We start from the raw sequence: 27,308 nt of genomic DNA on the forward strand, positions 1-27,308 counted from the left end.
GTGCCATGCATATATTTTACAACTGTAAATGTAACATCTTAAACTGTACTTATAAACTAATTAGGGTAGATCATTACAATATATTGTTTTAGTGCTTCATTCAAATTCTACTGTTAAATCATTTTAAGCAATTATAACAATAACAATAATTTTTAATGTCAGATACACATACATCATTCATTATTTTCATATTAAACACTATAAACCAGGAGCTAATCCTCAATGCTTTACTGTTTATTTTTTAAGAAAATAATTCAGCAGAACGGCAGTTCTAAAACTCCAATGAACAAACAAAAAGAACGCCTTGGACCATTCACTGGCGCTCTGTGATTTTGGTGTTGACACTATAGAGGAGAAGACCGTGGTCCAAGGCGTTCTTTTTGTTTGTTTATTTTTTAAGAAATTATAACTATAGCAGCAGTCTTAGTGTTAAATACAATTTACTCCATTAATTTATATTTTACATTGAATGCTATAAACTGTGAGCTATTTGTCTACATTTTGCTGAATTATAGCTACAACAGCAGTTTTAGTAGTAATTTATTCCACTGATTTAAATTTTTATATTAAATACTATAAACCAGGAGCTATTTTAGTGCTAAAATCAATTTACTCCAGCACACAATGACACAACATTCCGCACAAAATCCCTCTAAATCATCATATGCTGAGGTTGTGAAAGAGTCCCTACCCAAGTGTCCACATGTTGTGTTAAATAAGCACTACAATACAACCACTGCTGAGTCACTGTGAGGTAAATTATCCTAAATCCAGTGCATCAATACACTCAACAAGCACAAATAAAAATGCACTACTGATTGCTGACTCCATAGTCAGGCATACCAATTTTGCTTTCCCAAGGTTGGATAAAAGCAAGGTGGTAGTGAGTTGTCTTTCAGGAAGCAAGGTAGCCTGGCTTTCAAAGGCAGTCAAGGACCTTAAGAAAGACAAATGTGATTATGATGTAGTTTTATTCATGTGTGGTAAATGATCTGGTGTGCAAACCCGTGATGGATTACAGAGAGACATGTCAGAGCTCTCCATGAATGTCAGAAATGCAGAAAATACTTTGGTATTGAGCATAATTCTTCCTTCACCGAGAATGATGCCAAAGTAAAAAGAAACGATGTTTGGTTTTAATAATTGGCAAAATAGTTGTTGTCATTCTGTGGAGATCCAGTATACATCAGTATGGGCTGAGATGCTCAGCAATTGAAACTGCTTTGCTAGAGACAGATTGCACCTACTATTCCAAGGCTTTAGTATAGTTTAAACTCTAGGCGTTCGTAACTGCTGCAAAACGCCGATTGATGCTAATACACTTGTGGCAGTTCCCTGGATGAACGAATAACCAGCTGATAGTTCCAAAATAAGAAAACTTTTATTGTACAAATCAGATTAAGCGCTTTCACCTACTAACAACGTAGGCTTCATCAGGTTATTCTGATGAAGCCTACGTTGTTAGTAGGTGAAAGCGCTTAATCTGATTTGTACAATAAAAGTTTTCTTATTTTGGAACTATCAGCTGGTTATTCGTTCATCCAGGGAACTGCCACAAGTGTATTAGCATCAATCGGCGTTTTGCAGCAGTTACGAACGCCTAGAGTTTAAGCTGTTTGTGGTAAGGCTTTAGTATAGTGGTGAAAGCTGCCCATAGTGCTTTTTTGTGTAATGTCCAGCAAAAGGATCTTCCAATCTAACTATTAAAACAAATCATGTACAAGACCACATGAGGGTGGCTCTGCTCAATACTAGGACTCTAAATAGCAAGTTACTTGACCTTGAGTTCCTCCTGCATTTGGAATGCATTCATGTGTGTTTTTTTGCTGAAACTTGGTTTAAATACTCAGATAGCACTCCCTCTCTAACTGGATTTTATACATACAATGCCTTTAGATCCAAATAAAAACTGTGTAGCTATCCATATTTGTTAGAGACCACATTAACATGAGCCAGATTCCGAGATACCCAAAACCAAAAATTTCTGAGATTCAAATCACACCATATACAAACAGTTATCAGGTCATTGCATGCAACAGGGCCCAGTTATGTCATCTGAAAACCATGTTAGAGTCCTATTTTTTAGCTGAACTTCCTATAAATAGAAACTCCATCATCCTGGGAGACTTTCATTCCCAGAGATTAACTAGAAACCTATAAATGTAGGGTTTTTGCACAAAACCAAATAGACTTTTAAGCAAGAATTCCCTGAACCAAATTGTCAAAGAATCCACTAGAGGACAAAATATTCTTGATCTGGTCCTTACAAACATATTTCCATTGTATTCTCTTCACCACTTAAGTCAATTCAGATATTAGTAACCCTCTTCAACAAGATTTCTAAACCTTTGGATGTAACTATCACTGAATTCAAGGACTTAAAATATACATAGCGTCTAAAATTCTATGACAAAGTCTCCAAATTCACATATAGATGTATTACCCAAGATGTTGAGAAGTGCTTACTCAGCCAAACACTGTTCAAATCTGGAAATTAAGTGAGCTATTCCAACTAGATTAAAACAAAATGGGAAATTTAAGAGCAAAGCAACGTGGTTGTCCACAAGCATAAATAAATTATAAGGTAAAAGAAGAAAAAAAAAACTTCCTAAGATATACAGCAAAACTAAAGCCCCAAAAATAATGGTAATATTAAAAAGTTAGCAATGTAATTGAAAAATATCACCAGGAAAACAAAGACATTCATTGAACTCAGACTATCATCAGTAGTTAAAGATAAATGCAAATCATTCTTTATTTACATCAGGAAGATATGGACTAGCATTCAACATTGCTGACAGCTCATTTGAAATGGAAACATCCACTGGGAACCTGTGGCAACTGTCAACATACTAGCAAACGAATATAGTGCAAACTTCACCATGTAGACAACTATACAAACCCCATATATCCCTGAAGGAGTCTAACCCCCAATTAGCACCAAAGATAGTTTACTGAAAGTACTTTGTAAAACAAAAAATACATCCTCCATGGAGCCTGATAATATATCCAGGGTGCCTAATAAACAGCACTAGACAAGTGCTGGCAATCCACTCCTTACTCTATTCAGCCTGAGCTTAGCAACTAGCTTTGTACCACACAAATGGTCCACAGCTAATTTGATGCCACTTCATATGGGTAGCCTCACCACTAACCCTGGAAATCACAGACCCATCAGTCTGATAAACATAATTTGCAAAGCCAGGAAACATATTACAATGGACCTGATTAATGCTGATATCAAAAATCTTATCAGACATGATTCCCAGCAGTTTGGCTTTAAGGATAGATCTTGTTCAAGGGAGCCCACAGGATTTTTGGCAGGGGGGTGCAAACCCAAAGCCCCACCCATGCAGCCCCACCCCCTCTGCCCACACAGCCCCCCCCCCCTCAACGCAGCCATTACAGGGTCTCATTACTTGGCTATTTCTCCCCAGTTGCCATAAACACTGTTTAAAATTCTCAGTGTGCATACTGTTTTATGCTTTACTTCCACAATGATTACAGATATCTGGATTTAATTAGGAATCCGTGATGTTTTTTTACATACTCCATGTACATTGCAACTAACTCAAGGGAACTTTTAGCTGGCAGCCCTTTTGAATTCTGATCAAGAAGGCTTGGCTGTTCAATTCTCTATACTGGAATAATTTCTCATTTTTTGCTAATAATTATTTTATTTACTTGGGTACTAACAGAGTTTTCCTTTCTACTTACCATAAAGACAATGTATTTGTTTTACCTCAAAATACCTCCCCTTGTTTGATTTATTTATAAGTGACTTAGAAACAACTAGTGAGAAATAGGTTCATAGATTAGTATGAGGCTAACTGCCCTTGCAAGCCATTTTAAACCTAGCCAGTTACCTCCTGTGAGATTCAAACCCTGCATCTTGTGTTTGTAAGGCAAACACCTTACCCATTAGGCCATCCTCTCAACACGCTAGCTCAGTATTTCTCATGTAGGACACTAAACTGAGTCCCATGAGCCTGTTCAGATTATACAGATTTAAAAAGATTAGTTTATAACACTAGTGTTCTTTGGCTTCCAAGATTAGCTCTCAGTAACACAAGTTGCTGTTTAAATAAAAGCTGGCATTCTGTGCTCTGCATGCACGACACATTATACCTGCATTTAACTTAAACTGTGTGCAGTCACTAAATTATGTATATCTTTTAATTAATGGTTAATCGAGCATTTCTTCATAATCCCAACACTGACACAGTTGTAAATCATCACTTCATCTTTTTATAGGTAATTCCAATAGCCCTAATATATGCACATTATTAATTTTTTTCAAGATTAGTTTTACTGAGTGGGCGAGGGAAATTCTGGGTGTTTTCTGCTTTTGTGTGGTTCGTCCTTCGTAATATGAAACTGGGTCTGCATTATCAGTGATGTGAATGACTTCATTATATGCTTAACTAAAAGCTTTAGACCATTTTTCTTGACACAGCCATTAGTGTATCCTTCCTGTTACTGTGATAAACAAGAGTAGCCATGCATAACAAGTGTACATATTTATACATATGATTATACACACGATTATAATATATACCGATTGTATTCATTATAATAAATAATTTAATTATATCCCTTCTATAATACAGCATCATTTGTTAGATTGTTTTAAATTTATAGTTTTGAACATTTTTCCGGCAAGCAATGAAACAAAACATATGAACCAGTAATGACAAACTGCCCAATTCAGAATATTTCAACCATAAAAGGCCACTCAAACTTCTGTCATTACAATCCACCAATATCAGTCAATGTGCACAATCTCTGCAGAAGTAAAAGTCATCTGAATAATTCCACATTAAAGAGATCTGAAACTAATGAAGAGGTTGTTGCTAGAAAACAACTTTATATTTTAGTGTTTTCTCTACAAATTCAGTGCTTACTGCCATTGAAGAATAAATTGCCTATGTTACATTAAAAAAATGGTAAACTGGTATATTGCAATAGGGAATGGGTGGTAAGCTGAAAAACAAGTTCATAGTTATCAGGCATCTCATCCAAAGGAGGACATAGTCAGGACTATAGCACTCCACCCCCCTTAAAATACAAATCTACATGCTGTGGGAGTAGAACCTATAGCCCTCTGCATCAAGATGCAAGTATGCTACATGCTGTGTTACTAACACTGCTTTAAAATTCTATACAGCAGTAGTGATACCATTTGCTAAACAAAATAATTGCACATTTAAGCAGATTTAGAATGAGCAGCAGTAAACTTTTCTTCCCTTGAAGCTCACAATTCCTTGAAAATGCACTTGAAAATAAATTCCACCTGCTAACTCTTAACTAGGGCATTTCAGTCTCTCTCACACACCTCAACCTCTTAGTGCAAGAAATCTGGACAAAGCCCAACATAAATAGGGACAGATTATAAATATTGCTAGCATGAACTTAGAACATTGCTAGAACAGGATTTATGTTAGTATGCATTTTTCTAAAGGATATGACATCTAAAACTCAAATGTATGTCATTATTTAGTAACTTTAATCCTTTTTAGAAGGAATATGGGGCAAAAATCTGGACATTCTGCAAAAACCTGGACAGCTGAGGGGTATGCTACCTCCTTCTTATACAGACGTACAGACACACATACACACTTGGCTATTTTGTCTTCTGCTACTGATTAAGGTTACAAGTACAACTTCAGAAGCTCCACCAGAGGTTTTCTGCAAAAAGAGTTACAGTGACATGACCTGTCAGCATTTCTTACTAGTATCATATTCATTGGAGTCTTGTACCAGTGTAGTCCTGTTGCCTCTACCCCCTCTAGTATAATTATTCTATTCCTTGATGAACTTTCTCCATACATTTACTTCTTTATGATCATGTATGACAATGTTCTACACATGCTTCCTATAATGTTTCTCTATATCCCCCCTTTCATAAATTTACCTGTATATTCTCTTATAGCTCCTTTTCTTTCTGTGCTAACTCAGTGGGACATTGGTATATACTTTTAGCAATAATAAGCATCTGAAGTTCATCCTGTGTATATGTGTGTATATTTTATATATATATATATATATATATATATATATATATATATATATATATATATATATATATATACACACACACACACACACACACACACACACATATATATATGTGTATATATATATATATATATATATATATATATATATATATATATTCATTATGAAGGGTCAAAATTTCAGAACATTGAACCTCTGATAGTAGAAGACCAGAGGATCGAAGTGCTGAAATATCAAACTTACCAAAAAATAATCTAAAACATGGAAAGTTCTTATTTCAGGTTTTTGCAGGGAGGGGGGCAAAAAAGAATCTCTGTGAGAGTCAGACAGATATGAACAATCATTAATGGATTATTCATTTTTTCATTTATACTTTAATCTTCTGTCTCTCCCCATACACAGACACATGTCAAATATGCAATGATATCAGTGTAGATCTCAAAGCTTTCACAGATGCACCATGTGCTAGTTAAATGGATTGTGAACAGAGATGCACAGAGCTCAGAGATGTACAAAACCCCTGCAATTTGTACATCTAAACACTAGAGTTTTCTACACATCTTTTTTGCCACATCCGTCTTTCAAGGACCCAGAGAACCAGATGTCAGCAATGAATGCTCATCATAGCAGCTTCTCAAGGACATATGTATTCTCTAGTATTACAATGAACCAAGGCCTGTGTTCCTGTAGAAAACAGTAGGGAGCTCTGATCATCATCATCTCACCTGTTGTAGTGATCAGTTACTAGGTCATGTTAAAGTGCAGTATATATGCAAATTACTTACTCCTGTTTTTTTCTGTTTTTATAAAAAAATGGCCATATATTTGCCAGGTTACAGAGTATTTTGTTTCACTGCCATGTCCTCTTTTACTCATGAAAAACAATTATTTTGCATACAGAAAAAAGAAAGAATCTCAGTAAACTAGCAATTGCACCACTAGAACTGGGGAAATTATGCATCAAATATTCAAATATATCAATCAATTTCCAGAACAGAAAGCAAATGCTCTGTATGCTCTGTAAAGAACCCAGTCTTTTGTGCATTGCCTTTATGCTTTTATTTCCTTCTGTGCACTGCTGTCATAAAAGTAAGCTCTAGGGCACATGAATATACGGTACGCGTCCAACTTACACATGCCAAAGTGGGCATTATAAAATGATTGCTCTAATGAGGCCTTTTAAAGGGGGGCAATGACATCTCCAGATCTAGTCACAATTTGTTTATGAGCTGTGCATTATAAGGTAAACAAAAAAATGAGCAGGCAACGGATTCTTCAGCACTTTATTCCTGTTTTATTCTTGTAAGCGCTTCCACTGACACCAGTGTATCAGCTTCTTCAGACTAAGTAAAACAACTTACTCACAGTCTCCCAGTTTAATTTAATGATTATTATACACAATAAACAGCCCTTTAAACCTTAAAAATAGGCAATGTTGCTTTCATTTTGAATTTATATGATGACATCATTTCTGTGGCCACTAGTTCATTGGCTTTGAATCTTATGAGGAAGTTTTAAACTGGGAGACTGTGAATAAGTTGTTTTACTTAGTTTGAAGAAGCTGATACACTGGTGTCAGTGAAAGCGCCTACAAGAATAAAACAGGAATAAAGTGTTGAAGAATCCGTTGCCTGCTCATTTTTTCATTTACTTTGGCAGTAAAAGGTTTGTAGCTGTGCATTATAGAAAGACTTTCTTATTACTCTGGGTTTATGTTGGTCAAAAGTTAGGTCACTGTACACACAACTACTACTGTTTTAGAAGCAGGTTTGACTACTTACACTCACAGAATATATGGTATATACTCACAGAATATATGGTACCTAGACCATCCCATGCTTTCACCAGCAGCTTAAACAGTGAACGGAGCAAGCCCAGCAGCTTAAACAGTGAACGGAGCAAGCCCAGCAGCTTAAACAGTGAATGGAGCAAGCCCAGCAGCTTAAACAGTGAACGGAGCAAGCCCAGCAGCTTAAACAGTGAACGGAGCAAGCCCAGCAGCTTAAACAGTGAATGGAGCAAGCCCAGCAGCTTAAACAGTGAACGGAGCAAGCCCAGCAGCTTAAACAGTGAACGGAGCAAGCCCAGCAGCTTAAACAGTGAACGGAGCAAGCCCAGCAGCTTAAACAGTGAACGGAGCAAGCCCAGCAGCTTAAACAGTGAACGGAGCAAGCCCAGCAGCTTAAACAGTGAATGGAGCAAGCCCAGCAGCTTAAACAGTGAACGGAGCAAGCCCAGCAGCTTAAACAGTGAACGGAGCAAGCCCAGCAGCTTAAACAGTGAACGGAGCAAGCCCAGCAGCTTAAACAGTGAACGGAGCAAGCCCAGCAGCTTAAACAGTGAACGGAGCAAGCCCAGCAGCTTAAACAGTGAACGGAGCAAGCCCAGCAGCTTAAACAGTGAACGGAGCAAGCCCAGCAGCTTAAACAGTGAACGGAGCAAGCCCAGCAGCTTAAACAGTGAACGGAGCAAGCCCAGCAGCTTAAACAGTGAACGGAGCAAGCCCAGCAGCTTAAACAGTGAACGGGGCAAGCCCAGCAGCTTAAACAGTGAACGGAGCAAGCCCAGCAGCTTAAACAGTGAATGGAGCAAGCCCAGCAGCTTAAACAGTGAACGGAGCAAGCCCAGCAGCTTAAACAGTGAATGGAGCAAGCCCAGCAGCTTAAACAGTGAACGGAGCAAGCCCAGCAGCTTAAACAGTGAACGGAGCAAGCCCAGCAGCTTAAACAGTGAACAGAGCAAGCCCAGCAGCTTAAACAGTGAACGGAGCAAGCCCAGCAGCTTAAACAGTGAACGGAGCAAGCCCAGCAGCTTAAACAGTGAACGGGGCAAGCCCAGCAGCAGTTTCATAACATAAATACATGTCAGTGCTTACAGTGTGATTCTGGCAGCAAGTTTCATAAATAAATGGCAGTCCTTGATGGTATACTTTTGATAAAACCTGCATTAACAGTTCTCTACAAATGTGAAGACCGTATTTTCTTTAATGCGTACCCATACATGTATACATACTTGCTTCTTTATACTTTAGCTTTCAAACTGGCTTGCTGCACAGTGGTAAGTCCAGGCACTAAACCAAAGGGTAAAAAGGTCACACAGACAAATTATTAACTAAACACAGCAAGAGACTGAGCCAATCTAGAGTTTTTACTACCTGATAAAATTTGAATAATGCAGGCCCTTAAAATATAAGAAAATGACCCCATAAGGACGTAACGTGTTTCAGCAACACAGCTTCCGAATGCCCATGACGTTTTCCTTTTGTCCATAAGTTGCTCTGTTCACTGTTTAAGCTGCTGGGCTATGTTGCTCTGTTCATTGTTTAAGCTACTGGGCTTGTCCCGTTCACTGTTTAAGCTGCTGGGCTTGTGTGTGTGTGTGTTTATATGTGTGATATATATTTTATTTTACATTTGTTGACTGGGCTAGTCTAACTGGATTTATGTCCATTTTCAATAGAGGTCCGGGGAGATAAGCTCCGATGAAACAATAACAAAAATTACAAAGTAACACAATCATAATAAAAATTGATGTAAACAAGGTACAATTATTTTACATTAGTGAGACTAATCTAAGAGGTTAGAAGCTGATTACATATAGCAACAAGTGCAGGTATAAGTTGTGTCATTCAAATACAGTTTTAATACACTGTATATAGAGGAAAAGGCAGCTGATGATATATATAGATTATATATACGTAAATATGCAGGTATAAGTAGTATCATTCCCATGCAGTTTTAATACATGGTATATAGAGGAGAAGGCAGCTAATTATATACACTTTCTATGTACCTATGGCATTTACATTAGTAAGGTAGAAGAGGATGTGTAGTAGTATATAAAAGTAGAATGTTAGTTGTACTTAAGAAAAGGAGTTGATTACTGAGAAGGGGAGGGTAGGCTGAACCTGTTAGCAGGGCTAGTTGATCAGTCAGGTTCAGTGCAGGGCACAACCAGTGTGATTTGAGGAAAGGTTTCAGTTTGGTTTTGAAAAGTGATAAAGAGGGTAGTGAGGAAAGTTCACTGGGGAGAAGGTTCCAGGAATTTCCAACAAAATTGAAGAAGAGAGAGTTTCCATCCCTGTTGCTTGATTTACAAATATTGACAAGAAGTTTGTGAGATGAACGCAAGGTTTTCAAATTTTTGTAGGGGGTGATAAGGGTAGATAGCATAGGGGTATTTGTTGGATGGTGAAGGGTTTTATGGACAATGGTCAGTTGGTGGAATTTAATCTGATTTTGTAGTTCCAGCCATCCTAGCTGTTTTAGATTAGAACAGTGGTGCGTTCTAAAGGGGTTACCTGTAGCAAATCTGGCTATGTTATTGTAGGCGGTTTCCATTTTATTCAGGTTGTTTTTGGATAGATTTGCATATTTAGGTGAGGCATAGAGGAGAGGAGAGATTAGATGGGTATGAGCAATAGTTATTCTAGCTGCTGGAGAGAGGAAGTGTTTTATCCTAAAGAGAGAGCCTAGTTTTCTATTAACAGTTTTTATAGTGTTGTTAATATGGGTGTCGAAGGTAAGATTATCTATGATGATACCTAGTAGCTTAGTGGTAGTATCTGAGGATATGAGAGTACCATTAATGGATTTGATTGTGAAATCTATCAGGGGAGATTTATAAGTTGGGGTAAAAAGGAGGAGCTTAGTTTTTTGGGGATACAGAAGGAGACAGCATTGTGTGAACCAGAGTTCAACTGTGTTAAACACCTTTTGGGTAAGGGAGTTAAGTTCAGATATCGATGTGGCCAGAGCTGGCCTTAGCTGAAATGGCGCCCTAGGCAAAGTAGTACTCCGGCGCCACATAAGCCCCACCTACACCATACTAATGAACACCTGTATAAACCACACCCACAGATAGGCCACTCCCCAAGGCGGCCACTCCAGTCATTTCCTTCAGTTATTTAAATGCATAGCAGAAAAGATACCTTGTAATGTAGTTAAACTGCAAGTGAATGATGGTGGAATTTTCCTTTAATAAACCCGCTTTATAAGTTGTTCCTTCACACATATTTTACTATAAAAGTCATGTCCTCAGAAAATAGAAGCCCATGTGCCTTGTTTCAAAGGGTTGCTTAAGTTAAACAGTTTAATTTACTTTGGGGTAGGTGAGTGAGTCTTACAGCTCAGTGGAAGTAGAATAGCAACTTTTCTCCTCCCTGTGTACAGTAGCTTAAGCTAGAATAGCACAAACACAGATGGCCATTTGCTAAACAATATAGTCCAATGAAAACAGACTTAGCATGAGCAGTAAACTTCTCCACCATTAAAATGGCATGAAAACCTACATTCATAGAAGATGCATCTGGCCAGTGGAGGATTAGGTTTATCTTTGGGCTGTTTTCAAGAGAGACTCCTTGCACACATTTTTAGGGCCATGCATACACATATTTGATCTTTGATTCACCTTCCTGATTGTAGTAAATTATATTTCTTGTATAATATCAGTGCCACTTGTTAGAAAATGACAACCCTACTCATTTCAGAAAATTTTAACCATAAAACGCCATTACAGTCCACCAATATCAATCAATACACAATCTCGGCATAAGTAAACTATTCTGAATAATTCCACATTAAAGAAATCCATAACTAATGAAGAGGTTGCTACTGACAAGTAACTTTACACCTCAATGTTTCATCTACGAATTCAATGCCTGTTGCCCTTGAAGAATTAATTGCCTATATTACAATTAAAAAATGATAAACTGGTAATATTGCAATAGGAAATGACTAACACTGACAGGTTCATAGTTACTAGATATCTCATACAAAGGAGGACACACTCAGGCGTGTAATCCCTCCCCCTTTTAATGCACCAAATAATCAGCAATCATATGGGTGCTACAATGTCAGCACTTCATCTACATGGTATGGGAGTAGACTCCACAGCCTTCTGCACCAAAGGCAATTATGCTACTAACACTGCTTTCAAATTCTACAACACAGTCTACCATTTGATAAACAAAACAATCAGTTGCACACTGAAAACAGACTTAGCATGAGCAGCAGTAAACTTTCTTCCTTTGAAGCTCACAATTCCATGAAAATGACCTGAAACTCATAATCCCTTAAAAATGCACTACAACTCAGTTCCCTAAAAATAAACTCAAACTCATTTCTGTCAGCAGTCTGGTAGTTGGTGTAGAGCAGTGGTTCCCAAACCTTTATGGACAGAGACCCACGTATAAAAATGGTCATTTTTCACTACCCACTACCCATGTCAGCATGTGTGCATGTGAAACACTCATGGGACTCCTTAAAGAGGGCACCGCCATCACGCAGTGTTTTTTTGGGATTTAAAGGGCCCAAGCAAACTAATCATACTTTATTAACTGAGCCTGATTATGGTCAAATGGGACCCTAGGCATGGTAATAGATTGGAGGACTCCCCTGAGCAGCCCCTCTTACAGCAGCCCCCTCCCCAGCCATACCAGTGTTCCATTACTTGGGTATTTCTCCCCAGTTACCATGAACACTGTTCAAACCTATCAGTCTGTATACTGTTACTTATTTACTTCTACAACCATTAGATATTGAAATAAAATGCACAACCACCGATAGCCATTTGCTGAACAGGACAGTCTGGCAATGAAAACAGACTTAGCAAGAGCAGTAAACTTCACTGCCATTGAAACTCACATTCATTGAAACAGCATTAAAACTCAAACATTTAAATAAAATGCATCTGGCCAATGGAGAATTAGGTTTACCTTTAGACTGTTTTAAAACTGTAAGCTCCTTGAGCACATTTTTATGGCCATGCAGACATGTATGTGCTCTTTGATTCACCTTCCTGATTGTATTAAATATTCCTTGTATAATAAGGCACCACTTATTGGTGTGTTTTAACTTTGTAGCTTTGTGTTTTAAATTTGTAGTTTTGAAAAATTTTCTAGTAAGCAATGAAACAAAATGCATGGCTCAATTATGACAAAACTGCCCATTTCAGAATGTTTTAACCATAAAAGGCCACTCAAACGTATGTCATAACAATCCACCAGTATAAGTCAATAAGCACAATCTCTGCAGAATTAATTTCATCTGAATAATTCTACATTAAAGAGATTTGTAAATAATGAAAAGGCTGTTACTGGCAAACAACTTTACATGTCGTGTTTCATCTACAAATTCAATGCCTGCTGCTCTTTAAGAATTAATTGCCTATGTTACATAAAGAAAAGAAAAACTGTTACTACTACAATAAGGAATGGCTTAGAAACCGACAAGTTTATAGTCACTAGGCATCTTAAACAAAGGAGGACACAGTAAGGAATGCAGAACCACTATCCCCCCTTAAAATGCACCAAATAATTGGCAACTAGGGCATTACATACCATGCCTGCATACCTCCCAACCACTTAGCACAAGAGAGCTGGACAAAGCCTAAATATTGTGGGGGGGGGGGGGACACAAAGGCTCCAAAAGAGGGACAGATTATAAATATTGCTGTTATAGACTTAGAAAGTTGTTAGGATAATAGCATTTATCTTAGCAGGCATTGTCTAAAGGAAATGAAAACTGAAACTCAAGTGTATGACATTTAATTTCAATCTTTAGTGATTTTCCAGAAAACCACACATTTTATGAGGAATAGGCAAAAAATGAGGCAAGAATCTGGACAGTCTACAAACATCTGGACAGTTGAAAGGTATGCATACCTCTCAACATCTTAATGCAAACAATCTGCACAAAGCCTAAAATAACATGAATGCAATGGCAAAAAATAGGGGCAGTGAAGTAATGCTCTTTTTAACTTGGAAAGTTACTAGAATAACAGGATTCATATTAGCATGTATTTTGTGAAGGATGCAAAGTTTGAAACTCATATACATGTCATTTCATGACTTCAGTCCTCCCTGATTTGCCAGAAAACCACAAATTTTATGAGAAACAGACAAACTATAATGCTAAATCTGAACACTTGAAAAGGTATGTTAAACACACACTTACTCTCTAACATAGCAACATGTGGGGTATATCTGTTTCAATGAAAATACATTCAGTTTGGACAACAAAATTATATAAATATGTCTTAGTGGCGTATGACCCAAATTATGTAAAATTTCCTTGTTGCATTTTAGTGAAACATTTGATGAAAAGCTCATACAACTGATCATGGGCCAAGAACACGAAACATTCTTGTAAACACTAATACTATTAGCTGACTTTTGTAAAACATGTTTTTTTTTTTTTCAAAAAACAGGCTAAAGGCTCCATAAGGCACCACATGAGACTTACTCTATGAGTCATAGTTTTATCTATTAATAACTGAAACTGTAAGCTGAAGACGTTTTAAAATGTTGTAAGTGCTTGCACCAGAACTTCAAACTAAACACACGTACGTCTGAGTAAAGTGTACAAAGCTGAGTATGGACATTTAAAATTGAACTCAATAACAGAGCATCGGGAAATATCAGATAAAGTAGTCAATCAAGCTATTTTAAAATAAAACCACGACTTCCGCACAAACTTCTACAAAGTTTATTAATGCTTAACTAGAATCCACACGTTTTCATCCAAAACATAGGACTAACTTTGTAGAAGTATTGTACAAAGTTCATGGTTTTATTCTAAAATAACCTGTTTCAGTACTTTATCCAATACTTCCAGGTGCCCTGTTGTTATTGAGTTTGTCTGGTCTGCCTTGGGACACATTTAAAGATGCACTATATGCAATATTTTATAAATGTATATGCATCACAGATAAGAAAGTGATTTTGCTACTGACAGACTTTCAGCATATCAGCAACATACACAAACCTACTTTCACACATTAACACACGTGCACATTTCATCTCTCATACAAACAGAGCAGCTAATTTAAATTCCATGCACGCACACACAAGCACACATGTTCTCTCTCATACAGAAATGAATGGCTTAAATTACACATAGACACACGCATACATACACTTACCTGCTTTTTAAACCAAATGGCTACAGGCGGACACACAGACTTGGCTCATTTATTAAAGGAACTGCTAGTTTAAATTATGCGCAGGCCAGAAGAATATATTTAGGTCCACGCTGGTGTTGTGACGCATGCATATTCATGCTCCTCCTTAAAGTAACAGACACTTGTACCGCGAGGTAAAACCTTTTTTTTTTAAGTCTCCCAGCCAACCTACAGCTGTAAGGTGGAGGGCACTCACCCCCTCTTGTGCTATGGTTCAAGCTTCTGGTTATGAGCCGAGAAGAATGCAAACTTTATTAATTAAAATAAATAAATACATAAAGAAAAAGAGTGCCCTTTACAAGGTCGGCCAGTATGGTGCCCTAGGCGGTCGCCTAGTTCGCCTATGCCTAAGGCCGGCCATGGATGTGGCTGAGCATATCAGTATGGAATCATCTGCATATTGTATGCATGTTTATTGAGGGATATCTAGATGAAGGTTATTGATAAATATAGAAAATAGGAGAGGTCCTAATATGGACCCTTGAGGGTCACCAAGGTTAATGGGGAGGTTGGTTGATAAAGTGTTGTGCCAGAGTACTGCCTGTTGTCAGTTATCTAAACAGGACTGGAACCATTTTATTGCTAGTGGCACTAGTGACAGGGATTTGAGGATATTTATAAGTATCTGGTGATTAACCATATCGAAAACCTTTGACAGATCTATAAACAGTGCAGAGGAAAGCAAATTGAGGTTATGTTTTTTGTTAATGCAGTCAGTAAAGGACAGGAGGGCAGTAGTAATGCTGTGTGAAGGTCTGAAGCCATGCTGGCAGTTGAAAAGTGAATAATTTTGTATTAGGTGGTCTAGCAATTGCTTGTGGATGCATTTTTCCATGAGCTTAGCTAAGGTAGAAAGTAGAGCTATGGGACAGTAATTGGAGAATTCAGTACAGTTTCCACCCTTGTGAAGGGGAATAACATGGGATATCTTCCAGATTTTGGGGATGTTTCCTTCAGTGATGGTTCTTTTAATGAGAATGGAAATGGGATAGGCAATGGATTTGGCTGCTATCTGAAGGTATTCAGCAGGCACATATACATATATATATATATATATATATATATATATATATATATATATATATATATATATATATATATATACATATATATTATATATATATATATATATATATGTGTGTGTGTGTGTGTGTGTGTGTGCACGCGTGTGTGTGTGTATACACATATCCACACACACACACACACACACACACACACACACACACACACACACACACACACACACACACACACACACCCAAGCCAATATAGCTAAGCTCCGCTAGCTGTGGATTTGTATGGTTTAGACTTTTAATTGACCTCATTGGCACAGCATAAGTAGATAGCTTGGCTACAGTTAAAAATTACATTTTAAACCAAGCTGGACCTCATAAATGTCAAGAAGCCTACAAAATATCTCAACTAAGTAACATCCAAACCAATGTGTAGGAAGATCATACAAACAACAAGGCAGTAAAAACTGCAAGAGAAACTCAACCAAACTGGAATTTTACACTCCTAAGTCTTACATCAGCTTCTCCTATCACTAATCCTGGCATGTATTAGTTGCTATTGTCTTAGAAATGCTTCAGAAACAATTCAGTCTTGAGTATAAACTAGCATTTTTATTTTTACTTATTTGTTAATTTTTGGGGGGAGGAAAACTTTTTTAATATATGTTGACCTTAATTTGCACACATTAACCTTTTTTGCACCATTTCTCTACCAATTAATAGTGTGGTGAAATGCAACAGTTGGTTTAAATGTTGTAGTTTTAATTAATTCTTACCACCAACAACTAAGCGAGACCGAACTGCAAACATGCTGATGCACCCTTTTCTAACCCGCAATGCTTTGCTGCCGCCACCCAGTAGACAAAAACTTAATATTTATTTTTCAACCAAATGCGTTTCTCTTAACTATAACATAAACCAAACCACTCTTGCTTTAGGTATTCAACACAATGAAAAAGGTGGATCTAAATTTCTTTTCATTTAAAGCCAGTAAATTCCGCTGAAATACAGATTAATAATTTCAAACACATTGTTAAAATCTTTACTTATAAGTACATGGAATACAGAGCACCCATCCCTTTCCTGTGTCACATTAAAGTAGTTTTAAAATTGTAACTCCTCAGGTGACTGACCTTACTGTGTGTGACTCTCTGGCAGCAATGATGTGATTCCCTTCCCATGCACATTTGTGTTTAAAATTCATGTGACGCACGCATGACTGTTGGGCCCTGACTCCTAAAACAGGTCTTTGCAGCTGAAAAGTGCTATGGTTCCAGGTGGCGCCTATGCACAGAAGACGAAAACAGGTCACAAACACCTGTTGCATCTGTGCAACTGGACAGGATGCAAAGGGCGTTCTTAAAGAGGAACGTCCTTTAAAAAAAAAACTTTTTTTTAAATTAAAATAAAATCAGCCAGTTCCAGGGGGGTGCAAGTGCACCCCCTTGCACCTGCCTGCGGGTGCCCATGATCTTGTCTGATAAAGCTGGTAAAGTTCTTTGAAAAGGTGACCCAGAAATTAGATAGTAGACATGCTGTTCATGCAGCATACCTTGACCTTGCTAAGACATTTGATTCTATACAACATTTCAACATAATAAACTAAACACCCGCACCAATGCAGAGCATCCCAGTTGTTCTTTTCTAGAGAAAAGCAGTACCAGGGAAATTTCTAGACATGTTTCAGTAGTGATTCTTTATTTTGAGATGGGTTTCGTCTTCATGTTTGTGCTACCATGGAGTTGGTACATATAAGTTCAGGAGATGTGGGAGTCATGTCTCTCACATAGCCCATCATCATCATAATCCACCTGCAAAATAGTTACTTTTATTTTATTTACTGGTTTGAATTCCTGATCAGTTTAACTTGGCGAGTTCAGTCCTCACTGAATTGAAACATAGTGACCCACAGGTGAAATAATTTAACTTATGCAGATAGTTCTTGTCTGATTTTGAACTCTTATATTGTTGTGTGTTTTCATTCTGTATTATTTTTTCTGTTTTATTCTTTACTATTGTGTTTTCTAGTTTATTGTTTTAGTGTTAGATCTTCCCCCATGAAAGGAATAGGATAGCTCCAGAGGGACAACCAAGTCACCAAATTTATTCATTAAAAGAGAAATACATACATATACAAATGTGACTTTTTTATCCGTTAGGGTACAGTTTGTGATTGATTATGAATGTGGGGTTCATCTGGGGATATCCAGTCTTTGCTGCAGAGGTTGCAGAATTAAAATATTGGGCTATATGTAAGTTAGTTATTTGGGCTCCATCTGTTGGCTGTCACAAGAAATATCTACAGCAAAGTACACACTCTTCAGATATTCCTGAACCAGATTTTAGGCATTAATTCTATAGCAAAGTATTTAATACAATGTGTATAAACTGAGAAATACTACAAACAAGCGCTGCACTGCAACCCAGTACTTAGACTTGCCTGCAGTCTCTTTGCTTGTCATATGATACACAAATATGCAGATATGCCAGTGTAAGCAGACTGCATTTCAGTTGATCATAAATACAGCAGTTAGTTCCAATGCAGTTACCACTCCATTCCATTTTCTGCCCCCACTTTCTCACCTTCTGTCACAACCCTTCATGAAACAACTTCACAATATGAGCTCTACGTTTATAATACTGCACTCTGAGGGACAGCCATCTCCACACTGATGAAATATCTCCTCAGTCCTGTCCTAAACTTTCTTCATCCAGTTATAAATTAATATAGCTGCTTTTCATTGATTTTGCCCTGTGGCAATGCCATCAGCTTCCCTTAAACATATATGTATATATTTTTATTTTAGATAAAGACAATGACTGGGATTCAAAAAAGCTTACTGAAAACGTAAAGCCTTAGCATGCCCGTCCCCCCCCCCCCCCACACACACACATACAATAAGTCTTTACAGTTCTTAGACTGCTTTATCACTGAGGTTTCCCTCACAAGACTGGAGAGAGTCTTGCTGGTAGAGATGCATGTTAATACAGCAGTTAAGGGGGAGTGGCTAATGCTAATTAGTCATGTGCTCAGTCCTGGAAATCCCAGCAGCTCTTGATTTACCCTACTGTAAAATTCACAGAATCACTCAGCAGTGTAAAACTTCAAGTTTGGGAGGAAAAAGTGAATATGGTCAACAGAAAGTGGTCACCCATTCATTCCTATGTAAGCAGTTGTGGCGCAGGTAAGTTCAGCAAAGACGTGGTGGGGATATATTAGAATATGTGTGTGTGTGTGTGTGTGTGTGTGTGTGTGTGTGTGTGTGTGTGTGTGTGTGTGTGTGTGTGTGTGTGTGTGTGTGTCTGCAGGGGCATGAGTGAAGATGCATGGATGTGGGTGGGTAGGTGTGTGTTAGTGCCTGTTTGGATGATCACACTAGGGTGGGGTAGAAAGGAAATCAAGATAGAGTGTGTGTGTGTGTTTGTGTGTGTGTGTGTGTGTGTGTGTGTGTGTGTGTGTGTGTGTGTGTGTGTGTGTGTGTGTGTCTGCAGGAGCATGAATGAATTTGTATGAATATGTGAGTATGTGGTATGTGTGCGCATGTGTGTGTGTGCGCGTGTGTGTGTGTGTGTGTGTGTGTGTGTGTGTGTGTGTGTGTGTGTGTGTGTGTGTGTGTGTGTGTATGTCTGCAGGGGTATGAATGAATTTGTATGACTATGTGTGTATGTGGTGTGTGTGTGTGTGTGTGTGTGTGTGTGTGTGTGTGTGTGTGTGTCTGTGTGTGTCTGTATGTCTGCTTCAAACGTCACACTAGGAGAGGTAGGAAGGGAATTCAGAGTCTCGTGTGTGTGTGTGTGTGTGTGTGTGTGTGTGTGTGTGTGTGTGTGTGTGTGTGTGTATGTGTGTGTGTGTGTGTGTGTGTGTGTGTGTGTGTGTGAGTATATATGGATGAATAGATAAGTGTATTGATTGTGATCAACTGCAGGGATCTTGTTGTTGATGGGTGCATGCATGCGTGCGTGTCTGTGTGTGTGTGTGTGTGTGTGTGTGTGTGTGTGTGTGTGTGTGTGTGTATGTCTGCAGGGGCATGAATGAATTTGTATGAATATGTGTGTATGTGGTGTGTGTGTGTGTGTGTGTGTGTGTGTGTGTGTGTGTGTGTGTGTGTGTGTGTGTGTATGTCTGTGTGTGTCTGTATGTCTGCTTCAAACGTCACACTAGGAGGGGTAGGAAGGGAATTCAGAGTCTCGTGTGTGTATGTGTGTGTGTGTGTGTGTGTGTGTGTGTGTGTGTGTGTGTGTGAGTATATATGGATGAATAGATAAGTGTATTGATTGTGATCAACTGCAGGGGTCTTGTTGTTGATGGGTGCATGCATGCGTGCACGTGTGTGTGTGTGTGTGTGTGTGTGTGTGTGTGTGTGTGTGTGTGTGTGTGTGTGTGTAGGGGCTTGCCTTTGCCAATGCAATGCATGGGCTGCTAGGGAGAACATTACTTCTTTCAGGTCTGACAGCAATATGGCTTTCTAAAGTGCGATTTACAGATTGCTAATGAACTAATAATGAGGTGTTTTCATTATTGCCACAGATGTCTCTGAATCATATTTTCTCATCATCGTGGAAATCATAGTTTTGCTTTACTCAGCCTTTATCAGACCAATCAGTGAACACAAAGTCCATTTTAATATGTATCTGTAAGCAGTTTCTGCAAGTAGCGAGCTTCTTTTTCATCCTGGGTATATGTACTCATCAATCACCTACCACCGCTCTTTCTTGCCTCAGAGCTTTACAGTTCCATGACCTCTAGCCTGGGTTTATAGCTTGGTATCTCCTTGCAGGGTTTGGTGGGTGGCTTAATGACTAAGGTGTTTGCTTTACAAACACAAGGTGCAGGGTTTGAGTCTCACAACAGATAATTGGCTAGGCTTAAAATGACTCGCAAGGGCAGTTAGCTTAATACTAACCTATGAACAGCATCTCAGTCTAGTTACATATGCTTAACACCCTCCTTCTGTATACCTTTAGTAATGTACAATGTACTCTAGTAACATCTAGGCAAACACCTCAATTATCTCAGTGAGTAGTGCCATACATTAATTAATAAATAAGCCGTATATAAAGCAATGGATTTTTAATTCACAAATGTTTCATATGCAGCCTTTGCCATCAATAAATGCATACATGCTTCTGTTAGCAGTTACAATAACCATCAATTTGTGGCTGTTAAGAATCTGCACTTAAACAATCTCTGACATATGATGCTTTCAGGAACTGATCACACCTTTCTGTGATACTCTACAGAGAGAAAAAAAACAAGATTGTGAATAATTGTTAAATTACAAATGTGTTGCTTACCCTTTGTGGGTGACAATATAGCATTGCATCCATAGTCAGTGATCTTCACTACCATTCGACTGTCTACCACACAATTTGTGGACTTTAGGCGGCCATGGACCTCTCCCTTGTTGGAATGCAGGTAGGACATGCCCTTTAAAGATCATTGAAAAAGTGGAACATATGGCATTATATGGATACTACAACAGATAGGTGAAATTCACTATGATTACACATACTTTGCTGAACCACATAAAAAGGAGCAAAAATATTTTGCAAACTTATAACACAAGGATTTCCTAACAAAAATTCATCTTATAATGTAATTTTACTTGAAGTTATAGAACATTAACAGCAAATGCACTATGCAATGCACAGATGTTTCAAGTCACACAGTATGGATTACTTGTATTATCAAATCAGATAGCAATATTAAGAGAAATGTGTGTAAACCTTTTAGGATAGTACTTAGCCAGCTTCATTGGCACAGAGAGATAAAACCCTGCCTTCAACCAGTGACAGTGTGATGTGAGTTTGCCTAGCAGCACAAATACCAACTGGAGTTGGTGTGGGGACGAAGAGTGCTGAAGCTTAGCCTGTTCATTTCTCTTCAGGGACAGGGGGTATGAGCATGCATCTAGGCACACTCTCTGTAACTGATTCCCTGGGGTTGGACTGGGGAGTCACGCAAGGAGGGGGCAGGACCACTGATCATGTCATGCAGATGAGAGATCATAGATAATGGAGGCCCACTGCACCCCTAATCCCTTGGATGCTTGTGGGATGTGGAAGGCCATAGGAAGACTTAATACAATATCTGATCACCTAATGTAGTGTGGATGATGCTTTCTTCTCCCTTAGGTAACAAATGGCCATTGGGCTGTCACATCACAAAGTGAATGGGTTTATTGAGGACCTGAGATAGACATGCTCAATGGTCAGTGAGGCAAATGGGCTAAAAAAATTGATCAAAAACAAACAAACAAACAAATCAAAAAAAAGAATACTAGTAATCTGATTATTTAAATTATTAAACGTATGAAATAGCTTGGAATATGTAGTGTTACTTCAGTTATTATTTTCTTTGCTAACGTCATAGGTGAAAATTGAAGGTACAGGGAAATTTGATTACATAAAAAACAACAGATACATGTGTGTGAGTCTATCTCTCTTTCTCTCTCTCTCTCTATCTATATATATATATATATATATATATACTTATAAATATCAATATCTATATATCTATTTATATATATTTAATTTATTTATTAGATTAGTTTACCAGGATGGTCTGACTGGGTTAACCAACTGCCCCTTTTTCAGTGGAAGCCCAGGGAGAAAAGCTCCACAGTAAAATGAGTAAACAGTAATACAACAGTAAACTCATTTAGACAATAATCATAAATGCATTTTAGGTCAGTATAAATTAGTCAGTTTGATAAAGATTTTTTGCACTTTATAGTGAAACAAAAGGTCATACATTGTTACATTTGAAGAGAAGAAAATGATTTTTTTTATGATGGACATATAATACAATTTGTTACTAAGTTTCACAGTAGAATAATTTTTGTTAATTATGAGGTTGACAATAAGCTTAGAATGTTCTTTGAAATACAAAGAGCAGTAGGTCAGACTGTGATTATTCCAGGAGGAGTATAAGAGTCATGTAGTGGGCAGAGAAGAAAGTAAATAGGCCCAAGAAAGAGGTTGAGAGAGAGGTGGCATTAATGTTATCCCAAGAGTGGTGCAAGATCATAGCCAAGTATTTTTAGGTGATCCTATCTAACTCAATGATCACTTGCATAAAATTAGCCTGCATTTCATTGCTGGAACCTGTGTTCTGAGAGACTGCTTTTCAATCTATCTGGAAATATATAGAGCTGAGTATATTTTTTTGGTTTTAGAGTTTATACTGTTAATTGTTGCTTATAGTTTTTCAGATTTCTGCTGAAACTGTTTTTCCCACCTCCCCCTAGTTTCTGCTATGTCTTTAGTTGGTATAACTGTTTTTTACGGCTTGTGTGTTATCTAACTCAAGGATCACTTCCATAAAATTAGACCTGTTAGTAATAACCTGCATTTCATTGCTGGAACCTGTGTTCTGAGAGACTGCTTTTCAATCTATCTAGAAATATAGAGAGCTGAGTATATTCTTTTGGTTTTAGAGTTTGTACTGTTAATTGTTGCTTATAGTTTTTCAGATCTCTGCTGAATCTGTTTTGTCCCACCCACCCTCCTTATTTCTGGCTTGTAGTTTAAATTTGGTGGCTTTTGCAGTTGCCCACCCCACTGTAGAGTTGATCTGGGACACTCCCCCAGTCCCATCTCTTTACCACATCTTACCTAATAAACTCCTTCTGCACTTGCTTTTTGTCCTTTTTCATTTAATTGCATTTTTTAAACTGTGTTTGGTCTAATATTGCTACATACTCAAGTGTGCTAGCTTGCACAGCATGTGAATTGTTTTTACTGGTGTTTTACCTACTTTTCTGTAAATAAAAAAAAAATACTGTAAGCCTGTTTCCTACCTTTCCTGTAACTAGTGTTCCAGATACAGATTTACTGTATCCAGGACTGTATGTAAGTTCTGAACCCCCCAAGCTTTTCTGTGTTGGAGGGAAGCCTTCTAGCTTATCAGTGGGAGTGGTAAGCACTAGGTAACCTGCCTATCACATAATGAGTGGTTCTGGCCCAGAAATTGTAGTTATTGGCCGTTTGGACAATCTTTTCCATCTCTCTCAACTTTCTGATTTGAAAGCCTGCATTTGCACTTGTTTCTATCCTGCAACTCGTCTAGTGCAGATACAGATTCTTAGTTTTAGCACTTAAATTTGTTTATTCGTGCTCAGCATTTGTTCAGAACTTGTAAGCACTAAATAAGCTACTAATTACTATAGCACTCAACCTTCCTCATTACCTAGAGGAAAACAGTTTTTGTACTTACTTTTCTCACTTGCTTAGAGAAAAACAGCTCTTGTACTCACTTTCCTCACTTATCTAGAGGAAAATATTTTTTTATTCAGGCATGTCCAAGGGTCAGCTCCCAGTGTTCTCTCCTGTCTATCTGATGAATCTGGGCATCTTGAGGCAATGTAGGAGTTGCCTCATGTACACAGACAACCCTCTCCTCCTACCACCCAACTCTGCACTTATCTAGCTAAACTGGAGGTAAAGCTCTCTCCAACCAAGACTGAACTTGATAGTCAGGAGGAGAAGGTAAACATTTGCACCACACCACACTCATCACATAGTCTTACTAAATCTACACCACCAAAATCCACACATAGTAACACAAAAACATTTGTGGAGGCTTTCAATAATAATCTGTCTAAGCAACAGAGACTTCCAAAGCAGAAACACAAGCAACCTCCATCCCCCAACACAACCCAAATGACACATAGCCCACAGACTCAGTGTGCCACTCAACCACAGCCAATAAGGCAAAACAATGTACCCAACACACTAGTCACAGCTGACTCTATAGTCAGGCACACTGATGTCCCACTCACCATGATAAACAAGGAGAAGGTTACTGTCAGCTGCCTGTTGGGTGCCAGGATCTGCCACATAACTCATGCACTCAGGTCACTCCACAACAAGTACAAATATGACTCTGATATTGTCTATGTTGGTGGGAATGCCCTGAGATGTACCTCCCTGGACTACATGAAAAGAGACATGGAATAGCTCTCCAATCTTGTAGCCCAGGCAGGTATGACCCTAGCCCTGAGCAGCATTCTGCCATTGCCCAGAATGATACCACAGTACAAGGACAAAATGATTGACTTCAACAATTGGCTAAGCTTCTGGTGTCATCTTAAGGGGATCCAGTATCTGTCTGCTTGGCATGACATGGTCGACAGACCACAATGCTTTGCCACAGATGACCTGCACCTGTCACCCCTGGGATTATGGATACTGGCTAAGGCTCTTGCTGCCCCTATAGTGCCTTTTTTAGGCAAGGTTCAAATGACAAATTCACCACAGTAACAGGAACAGGCAAGCAAAAACTGAGGGCAATGCTACTCAATGCAAGTCTAAATCTCAAAATGCACTCACTCAAGGCACTCCTTAAAATGGAGAACATAGATATCTGTGCAGTGACTAAGACCTGGGTCAAGGCTCCAGAGAGCACCCCTGTACTACCAGGCTATGATTCGTACCACAATTTTTGGCTATGTAACCTGGACCGAAACACCAAAGGTGGAGGTGTGTCCATATTCATTAAGGATATCCACATCTCCAGGCTAGTTGCTCAGCATAATGCATCTGAGTTTATCCAAGTGCAACTAACAGTGGGCAAAACTGCAATCCAAATTGTAGCTTGCTACAGATCCTCCACCATGCCCCAGGATTCCCACTCCTCTTTTCTTGATGCACTGGAAAATATTAGGGTTCAACCAAGCACCCTAATAATGGGCAACTTCAACTACCCCTCCATTAACTGGGAAAACTACTTGTGTACCAAATCCTTAGCTCAACGCTTTCTGGAATTCATAAACTCCAATGCCCTGGATCAACTTATCCACACCCCCACCAGGGCAACAATATCTTAGACCTAGTCATTACCAACATGAGTGACCGGTGTTCCACTCCTGAAGTCAACTCCTCATTGGTTCGATCCGACCATAAGCTAATCACCCTTGATATCCACATCCCGCCCCCACCCCCCATTAAGGAAACCATGGTAAAAAAAATTCTCCAAAGCCAACTTCATGCTTCTTAAGACAGTAGTGGTGAACTTCATGGCACCCATGCAGATGGACAATACAGTTACAACTGCTGAATCCTACAGAAATGCACTCTATAAGCACTTACACGAGTGCATGGATCGTGCTATTCCAAACAGAACCAAGACGCTATCCTCCAAAAAAAGGAAGCCAATCTGGTGGTCCCCTGCCATAAACAAACTGTACAACAGAAGGAAGAAACTGTTGCAAAAGAGAGTAAAATCCCATGAGTGGAGGAGCTCCCTGGTCAGCCGCAGTAAGAAGCTGAGATCCCTTATAAGATCCTCCAAAGCTAGCTACGAAAACAAAATCACCACTAATTCTAAGGACAACCACAAGCATTCTATAGCTATGTCATGAATCTCGATGGCAACACCCAGATCCGCTCTGGGTTATAGCACAAGGCACAAAAATTACAGAACCAACTGATATTGTCAACATCCTGGCAGATAGGTTCAGTGCTAACTTTACCCCCCCCCCCAAAGGGCCCATATCTCTACAGGAAGAATGCAGATTCCATGTTATTGTAACTACGCAGGTAAAGGCTGCACTCTCTAAAGCCAAAAACACAGCATCCATGGGACCGGACAACATCCCAGGCTGCATTTTACATGAACTTCAGAATGAACTGGCTCCCCACTTAAGCACCATGTTCAATAATAGCCTTGCATCAGGCTTTGTGCCCACTGAATGGTGCACAGCAACAGTTATCCCACTCCACAAAGGGGGAGCCACCACTGATCCTGGGAACTATCGCCCTATTAGCCTGATGATCCTGGTCTGCAAGGCCATGGAACGTATCATCGTGGAACTCATAAAAAAAGACATTGGTAACCTCCAAACTCTGGATCCCTCCCAGTTCAGGTTTGTGAAAGGCAGATCATGCCTCTTGAACCTGATTGACTTCTTTGAGGCAGTCACCAAAGCCGTAGATGAGGGTAAGGTGGTTCACACAGCCTATCTTGACCTCGCCAAGGCTTTCAACACCATCCCCCATTCTGGAATTATAGCTAAACTCACTAAACTAGTTATAAATCCCTATGTCACAAGATGGGTTGCCAACTGGCACACTGACAGAAACCACACTGTAAAAATTGCAGACTCCAAATCTGACCTCAAACCAGTGACAAGTGGAGTACCACAGAGTTTAGTCCTAAGACCTCTCCTGTTTGGTATCCACTTCTCTGAAGTACAGGCTAACACAGAAGGCCTCTGGCTAATGAAGTTCGCAGATGACTGCAAACTAGGAGCCATAGTCAAGTCTCCAAATGATGTGGACATCCTACAGAAGGGCCTCACTGAGACAGAGGCC

General features: G+C 38.8%; 1 protein-coding gene across 1 annotated transcript in view; it reads right to left on the reverse strand.

Annotated features, from left to right (window-relative positions):
• LOC122814299 (heat-stable enterotoxin receptor-like) overlaps positions 1-27,308 on the reverse strand; it is a 436,605-nt gene that overhangs the window by 369,554 nt on the left and 39,743 nt on the right. Inside the window, exon 3 of the mRNA XM_044086889.1 lies at positions 21,288-21,420. Within this exon, the coding sequence (XP_043942824.1) occupies positions 21,288-21,420 (133 nt within the window). The remainder of the gene's footprint in view (positions 1-21,287; positions 21,421-27,308) is intronic.

This window comes from Protopterus annectens, chromosome 1.part1 (assembly GCF_019279795.1).
Source record: "Protopterus annectens isolate FY-2018-M chromosome 1.part1, PAN1.0, whole genome shotgun sequence".
Taxonomy (NCBI): Eukaryota; Metazoa; Chordata; order Ceratodontiformes; family Protopteridae; genus Protopterus; species Protopterus annectens.